We start from the raw sequence: 8,977 nt of genomic DNA on the forward strand, positions 1-8,977 counted from the left end.
GGGGTCCCCTGCTGGAGCTGCTGCCCCCGCGACCCGATACCGGATAAGCGGTCGAAGATGGATGGATGGATGGATTATTGAAAATGTTAACTTTTTACACAAAGAAGCTGAACCTAATTATGGTCTTTGCTAAAAGCCTAAGGCCAAATTTCACATTTTAATCTATTCCAATATGACTCTTAGGAACAACAGAAATGTCAGTATGTCATTAATAAGAACTATTTCTATATGTTTAGGTGTTACTACCACTATTAGGGATTTGGTATCAAAAGAACAATTTAGTTTTTTTCAACCTGAACCCTATTTTCGTGATGGGAACAACAATCTTGGAAATTAGTCCATTATTAAGTGTAAACTCAGTAACCAGCGGCCATCGACCGGTCAGCAATTTACAGTGGGGCTCAAAAGTTTGGGCACCCCAGGTAAAAACTTGTAATAATGTGCATGAAGAAGCCCAAAAAAGATGGAAAAATCTCCAAAAGGCATCAAATGACAGATTAGACATTTGTATAATATATCAAAAAATGTAGCTTTAATTTCCATCACTTATGCTTTCAAAATAACAGAATACAAAAAAATGGCGTCTGCAAAGGTTTGGGCACCCTGCAGAGTTAATACCTTGTACTGCCCCCTTTGGCAAGTATCACAGCTTGGAAACGCTTCTTGTAGCCAGCCAATAGTTGTTAAATTCTTTTTTGATGTATCTTCGCCCATTCTTCTCCATACGTACCTTTGCTTATTCCAGCCAAAACATTCTATTTTAACCTCATCAGTCCACATAACTTGTTTTCACAATGCATCAGGCTTGTCTATATGTTCATTTGCAAACTTCAAACGCTGATTTTTGTGGTGAGGACGTAGAAGGGGTTTTCTTCTGATGACTCTTCCGTGAAGACCATATTAGTACAAGTATCGCTTTATGGTGGGATGGTGTAGCACATCTCCAGTGTCTGCCAGATCTTTCGGGATGAATCGTGCAATCAAACGTGGGTTTGGACTTACTTTTCTCACAATCCTGCGAGCTGTTCAGTCTGATATTTTCTTGATCTTCCAGATCTTGCTTTAACTTCCACTCTTCCTGATGACTGCCATTTCTTAATTACATTCCGAACAGAGGATATTGGCATCTGAAAATGCTTTGCTGTCTTCTTATAGCCTTCTACTGCTTTGTGAGCGTTGACTATTTTCAGTTTCTGTTTTCTAGACAACTGCTTAGAAGCCTATGCCTGTGACCCTAGCCTGTGACCCTATGCAAATGTTTTCTTTGCAATTAAAAGGCTCAGATCATTATTGTTTTTAATTGTTAGTAAGTGCCTTAAAACACTATGGAAAGGATCTCTACTGACATGGGCCTTTTTACAACCTCCAGCTCACTCAGTAAGAGCGTTTGCCCCAAGTTGGCTAATTCATGCAGCGGCCCGGGTGTTTGCAGCGTGTCATCCCCCCATCTCTCTCCTCCTTAAATGGCTATCCAAAGCCAATTTATTCATAAAGGATAGAGCCCCAAAAAACAATCTTTAAAAAATAAATAAAAGACCTTTCTGTTTAACCAAAAACAGCTCTAGAGTCGATAGCGCTAAATGCACCAGACGCTATTTTAAAAAACAACACTTTTAGCGTGTATGGAGCCGACATATTTTCACATGTCAACAATGTTTGACTAAAAGGGAGTTTTTAGTGGCCACCGTCGCACTGAATGCTTGCCCTTGGGGGAGTTACTAGAATTTTTGGGTGTTGGTAAATTATAGAGTGTGGCTTACTCTATCTGTGAATTGTCTTGAGATAACTTATATTAGTCACTGTAGATATATAATAACATCCCCTCTTTGGGGATAAAAATGGGGTTAAAAATGTAAAAGGAGATATAAGATTATCAAATGTATATTTTTCCATATAAATTAACAATTATGTTTTGTTTTAATTTAGTGTAAGTACTTGGCATATGTGTTTAGTGGAATTTCCATCTTATGAACTCATGGTATGTAAGTTGAGACATTGGTACCCAGGTGTCAATCAGGTCAGTGTCCAACATAGCCTCATAACCTTTCCAGGAAGTAGAGTACCTCAACTTCCTGTCTCCAAACATGATGGGAGATGTAGCAGCTGTATGACAAAACTGTGCTTCTTACCATTTCAAGGCAATAGAGAAAGTAAACACATAACACATTTTGTCTAAGCTGAGATTTTTGGGCGCCCGCAATATCTTTGTTAACTTTGAAAATTCAGGTAAACATTGACGCCTCAAGCATGAGTTTAAAAACACCTTCAGGAAGACAGGAACTTCTGAGAGTTGGAACATTACTGGAACAATAGCCCATGGTGGTCACACTGTACTGCCTGCTCAATGCTCTCCTCAAATGAGATTTCATTAAATGCTTGTATGTGTGTAGGGTTGATATGGGAAAACTGGTAATTGTTGCATGTGTATGTGTGTGCGTGCGTATCTCTCTCTCTCTGTCCGTCCATCCGTCGGTCTCTCTCTCCCCACGTTGGCTCATCTGACCACATCTCTGTCATACTAATTCCAGCATACAGACCCCTGCTTATCAGAACAAAGCCCACCTTAAAGCAGTTGAGAGTCTGGCCGGAGGAGCCATATCAGCTCTGCAGGACTGCTTTGGTCTGTCTCTGAAGATAGACCAGGCAGCTGCCACCAAAAGCCATACCACAAAAGAAGTTGAAGTAATAATAATAGTGATAACATAAAGTAATAATTCAATCTACACAGCCAGACATGATGTTGTATCAGGATACATAAGTGCATGGATGATGTCTGTGTCAGACAGAATCAGTCCGGACAAACCAGAAACCATGTATGACGACAGAGGTCCAAGTCTTGCTTAAAGCCCGGAACTCTGCCTTCAAATCAGGGGATGTCACTGCTCTCAGGTCTGAAAGAGTCAATCTGAACACACACTCACCCTGACAAAAGACTCCCACTCCCTCCCCTCTGGCAGGACAGCTTCGTCCCTACTGCTGTCAGACTATTGAACAATGAAACCCACTAAAACAGACCAATCAATCTGAATACTATTCATTAATTATTTTATTTTCCCATATTTCCAACTGATTTAATGACCACTTACCTCCCCACCCACATGCACTCCCATATTGCATGCACACAACAGCATTTTATTAAACAGAAATCATATTCCCCTAACATTGCTTTACAATTATCCTGAGGAATGTGATTCTTATGTATGTGGTATATTTAAAAAAGCTTACTAATGTTACCTTGACTGTGCATAGGGGTGGTGATGGTGATGGTGGTGGTGATGGTGGTGGTAGTGGTATTGGTAGTTTCCTCTCCATTCTGCTCCAGCCCAGGCTGACCAGGCCCCTCTACATCTCCCTTCCTGGCAGCAGCAGCAGCAGAAGCAGCTGCTGAGGGGACGGTTGCAGCATCTTCTGGATCAATAAAACCCACACTGGTGACTGTAACAGGGGTGATGGAGTAGGAAGTGGCTGCAGATGCATGCTTCACAAGGGTCGTCTGCCTGTTGACGCTTCCAGCATTCTCATCTGAAGCCCTTTTCTCATTGGGATCCAGGGGAGTCCCGGATGACAGGGGGAGGAAATTGGGCTGAGAACTGGATAACCCACTGTTTTCAAAGTAGTTTGGCTGACCGTGAGGGCGCTGGCGGAGATTCCTGTAGAGTGAGTGGTGGTTGGGAACATTGACAGGTGGGGCAGTGGTAACAACTAGGGACCTCCTGTCCGTGTCCTGGGTGGTGGGGTACAGCCTGGCCTCGCTCTCCGCAGGGCCCCCCGGGGTCAGAGATAGAAAGTCCTCAGAGGCAGACGCAGCTGAGAATAAAAGAGAATAACAGATAACAAAAGCTGCATTTGTTGTCAATGTCTGAAAATGAATTGAAATATAAATTTGTTGGAGACATATATATATTAGGGCTGGGCAAGTTAACGCGTTATTATCGCGTTAACTTATTAATTAATTAACGAAAAAAAATGTCATCGTGCATTAACGCATTTTTTATTATTTCTTTATTATTGTAAAAGTTTGTTGCTCACAGGCTTTGTAAATACTGCAAAGTTGAATTTTCTTATCACCGGAGTACTTCCAGTTTGAAATATCACCTTGACAGTAGATTCCAGAAAATATAAACCAATCGCAATGAAACACACAGTGGCGTGAGGCTTCGGCACACTACGTTAGATGCAGCGTGTGGATACGTTTAGATAAACAAGTGTAAGAGACGCTAACAAATGCCATAGCAACGTGGATAGCTACAGACTGCAGGCACATTAGAGGACATCGGTCTGAGAATCGCAACGACGGCAGGAATGAGATTCCCTCAACACGCACCATCACAAGAAGAATACACGAGTTGTTTGAAAAGTAGAGGACTGCAAATGCGACCACACTACAACATGTGCGCGCGGGACACTTTATTGAAGTTGCACAGCAGTGGAATGTGTCAAATAAAGTCCCCGCAGTTAGCACAGGTAGTACGAATTGATACAAAATCTGATCGCTGCTGCGAGCCTTCTGATCATGCGCTTTTGCGCACGGTCTCCAGCATTCTGTGACAGTGTCTCTGCTTTACAGCGCGTTGAACAATATCCCTCAGTGTCTCTGCTTTACACCGCGTTGGACAGTGTCCCTCAGTGTCTCTGCTTTACAGCGTGTTTGACAGTGTCCTTGCAAAGTGCAGAAATGTTTTGGTGCTCTAAACCCAGTCCAGCAAGTGGTGTAGAGTTAGAGCAACAACAGAACTCTGGACATGATAAATACATTATGTTTAAGTTGAGATGTACACTAAATATTTTATTTAACTGCTACTTTATAAACAAAATGGTGGTAAGTTTTTACAGAACAAATGTTACGACACTTTTGTTTATATGGCAGAACATAAAAAAAAAAGTCACTATATACACTACTTTTGAATTCATTATTTCATTTAGCGATTAATCGCAATTAATCAGGGAAATTATGCGATTAATCGCGATTAAAATTTTTAATCGCTGCCCAGCTCTAATAAATATATACATATATATACTTTTGATATGTACTTCTTTAATCTTGTTAAATGCAATAACTAGGTCGTCTGTCAGTTGGTGTCTGTAAAGAAAAGGCTTTCCCTCCTGGAAATATTGGCCGTGCAGGGGCAGAGACGCCTGGCTTCGCTTTCCCTGCATTTTCTCTGCTTTGGCTCCAAACCTCTCCATCCAAAGCCATTTAACACACTGCCAATCCCATTTTTAATTGGTTAATGATGGATCATGATGCTACAGCAAGCAACCAGCCTGTGTCATAACACATGTCTGCAACAAAGGCCAAGAAGCCTTCAGTCCGACTCATAGTGTGCCAAAGCTGCCTCATTCTAGCAATATTTAACAGATTAACATGGTGACATGCCACCTTTTTACTTAAAAGTCAAAACAGTATTCATTTTCTTGAATTTATTTTCTTCTGGACTGAAGCAATAATTCAAATTTGTAAATTGAAAATGGCAATGAAATAATCTTTCTCATCTTTCCTCATCACACATATTTTACATGTCAAAACAAAAATGTCAGATGTTGGATTTTTGTTGTTTGTTGTAGGAATATAAAATTAAATTAATTACAGCGATTGGACAAACACATTTTCTATAATGGACTGAGTTAGGTCACCCTGTAACAGGAATATTTTACCAACAAGGCATTTGCTTGTTGTATAATAATATTATATGATGTTGCATTGAGCTTTATTGTGTGTTTATCATTGATGCTTTTAACAAGTAGAACTGTTGCAGGCAGAGTTATACATGTCTGGAGGCCCCAGGACACAGCACATACTTGATTGCATCCAACAACTACTGTAACTTTCTGAAACCAAAAATCACACATTCATGCCTGCTTGATTGGTCAGGCGTGTGGAGGTGAGACACTCTGCAGGGTTTGAACTTCTCTTTCAAGCTCTCTTGATGTGTTCTCTTTATTTGAATTTCTGTGAACAACTGGGTGCAACACCATGAATGCCTTCTAGAAGGCAGAATTATGAGCTCTTATGCCTATTTGTTCAATTGAGCATGTCTTACTGCTCTGTATGATGGCAGGCCTTTTGTCCTGCCTTTGAATGTGGCCATTCAGAACAGCTACTGTACACCAATCTTTAGATGTGGTCGAAGAAAACGTCACACAAACTAGTTTGATTCTAACTCTGGCCTCCAATTTACTAAGTGGGCCCTGGCGCCACTTATCTTTCTTACCCTCTGTACATTTTTTTGCACATATCCTGTTGCATTCTGAATAGCGCAGGTACAAAGCACACAATAGACTTACACTGCATGAAAAGATACACATCTGAGCTCCAGTAGATTTTGCTTTGAGCTTCATTCCTAAAAAACAAGTCCTAGGTGGTCTGTGAGTCACAAAGTGTTAAAAAGAACATGCTACATGCGAGCATAATACCTGCTGAAATAATAAAAGTAATTAATAAAAGCATTACGACTCAGGCGCACCTGAAACACAGTATTTCAAAATTGTGTAATAATGCAAAAGCCACCTTAAGGCCCCTCAGTTTTTGTGCTTTAGTGTCCATGTTACTAATAAGTACTTGGAAGTGTTTGCAGCACTGGGAAGAAGATGAATGAAACAACTAGTGCATTATGCAATGTTGTTAAAGTTAGATGTGATAGAATAGCACATTATGTCGCACTGTACAGAAATCCATTATTTTAGTAATTCAGTGTGGAAATTAGCAGACTTAATGCTGTCAACAGCAAAACTGGAAGGACTGAGAAGACATTTCTATTGGAGTTCATTAGACTTTGCTGCAGTGTAGTGTTTATTTTAACCACATTATGAGTATGTATAAAAATGAATTGTTCCTGCCCCAAATCTCTGTTTCTCTCCTTAAAAGAAGATATTTATACTGTGTCACTGATGTATCTTGGTCTTGAAATGTACGTTTTATTTCAAAGAGCAGCAGTGATTTTGACAGCAGAAAGTATAACTTCATAGCCAGGGAATAAATCTGAAATTCAGTCACCCTCTTTATCTTTCCCTGTTCACTCTGACATCAAGGCATAGAGAACCTGTCTGGGGCTTCTGGATGGAGACAGGAACATTCACTCACACAGCTCTGCTCTCCCCAAAGCAAAGTTGCTCCATCTTTCAAAGCTGGATTTTAGCCATATCTCCTAGTTCCAACACTTCTCTATGTGGAGCAGTGCATTAGTGCTGTTACACCACTGTGTAATTGGCAGACTGAAAACGTCTTGTAAAAAGCAAAACCGTATAAACCAAACAATTCTCATAAATGTCTCACATCAGTGGCTTCTTCCATCCTCATAATAAGACTTAATATTCATTCCTGAGGAGATTTGATGAGTCGCTATAATTCTCCCAGTGTAATGATCAGCGCTCCCCTCCCAAGTGCACCTGTGAGATCTAATCTGAGACCCCTTCAGGAGGCTATCATCTGCTGAGGGAAGTCTTATGTTTCTTTAACAATGCTTCATTTCCACCATAATAGCTCCTACTCTCTGCCAGGTAATAGCTGTCTGCTTCAAACAATCAGGGTTTATCGTAGCTGAGCCACTTCCCACCCAGCACCTCGCTTCTCAAACACACTTGGCTCTTTACACAGTATCAGACACATTGGTAGGTAAATGTACAAGAACTACAATGAATGAGACAGAATCCCAAAGTGACTGACTGGAGGTCTGCCTTTACCTGCTGCCACAAGGTGGAGGATATTGTAATCTCTGGGTAAGCAGTGTGTTTTGTAAGTTCCTTTGGCTCAAAGTAAATCAGAAAAGTGAATGAAACATGACAGATGCTGTGGAAGCAGACAGCTCTGGAACTGTCCACAGCCAAGGGTGTCTGTTTGCTTTCAAAAAAGATATAATAATATATAGTATATAGAATAAAAAAGTCAGGGGTTCTTCAACCAGCCAAAAATGTGAGTGCCAATTTTTGCATTAAAGGGTAACTACCGTCACTTAGACACAAAAACATAGGAAATTAGGGTACAGGTTGAAAAAAAAAACCAGTAGTACCCTTCAAGACACACCACCGCAGGAGTTGGGGGGTGGGATGGGAGGATGTGGTGTGGTTGTCGTCCCCTACACAATTTTCAGCGTCAAGCACTTTTCTGCATTCTGATAATTTTTTTGCAACAATTAATGTCTTTTCTGCATCAATTTAAAGTGTCATTAAATATTATTATTAATTCTTTTCCTTGTTTAAAACTTTCTACAAAATCAAATCATCAAACTTGTTTTGGGATGGGTTTTTTTGGGAATCATAAAAGCCATAAACTTTAAATTTTAAATCGGCATATCCTCTGCCCAGCCTCCTACTCACCAACACCAGATCGATCACACACAAAATGCATGAGGATAGAGACAGGATAGTTGTATTTAAACAATGTCTGAGTTGAAAACGCATATTATTGTCATGTAAAGGCCCTGTTCATGTTGCACAGACGTTTTTATTGTATCTGTTAAGAGGCACAAAGACACTCTAAAACTAGCCCCGTTAACTGTCGTTAGTAGTATATATATCTGCACCTTTGCTCGTGCACGTGAAAGAGGGGGGTCAATTTAGACCACTCTAAGTACACTTTTGCGCGTGCACGTGACGCTCATGCATGTGGTGCGCATGCATGTGAAAAGGGAGGAGTGGTCAATTTTGTGACGCGTGATGACGGTGGATGGAGGATGGGCCTTAGGGATCCAATGGGAGTCAGAAAGACCCCTGACACGTCATTAAGGGGTAGAGCCTAGCCTTTAAGTACCACCGTGAGGTCGGCCTCAGCACCTCATTCCTTCAGTCGTCCTCCAGCGTAAGGTACGTTTAACTTCAGAATTGAGCCGCCTAGAAAATGGAATCTTGTGGATTTGATGCCGGGGAGAGCTTGATCATTGGAGAAGGTATTACTGGTCCTTCCGCTACATTTGTGAATCGTGGTCCTTCCTGTACATTTGAAATGCGGGATCCTCCCGCTCCATTTGATTTGAGTTATGCG

The 8,977-nt window shown here is 40.9% G+C and overlaps 1 protein-coding gene across 2 annotated transcripts in view; it reads right to left on the minus strand.

Annotated features, from left to right (window-relative positions):
* The window catches only part of LOC117941670 (seizure protein 6-like), a 301,601-nt gene that overhangs the window by 197,724 nt on the left and 94,900 nt on the right, over positions 1 to 8,977 (minus strand). For both annotated transcript variants that reach the window (XM_034866671.1, XM_034866670.1), the window contains exon 2: positions 3,235 to 3,807. In XM_034866671.1, coding sequence (XP_034722562.1) covers positions 3,235 to 3,807 — 573 coding nt within the window. The remainder of the gene's footprint in view (positions 1 to 3,234; positions 3,808 to 8,977) is intronic.

This window comes from Etheostoma cragini, chromosome 3 (genome assembly GCF_013103735.1).
Source record: "Etheostoma cragini isolate CJK2018 chromosome 3, CSU_Ecrag_1.0, whole genome shotgun sequence".
Classification (NCBI taxonomy): domain Eukaryota; kingdom Metazoa; phylum Chordata; class Actinopteri; order Perciformes; family Percidae; genus Etheostoma; species Etheostoma cragini.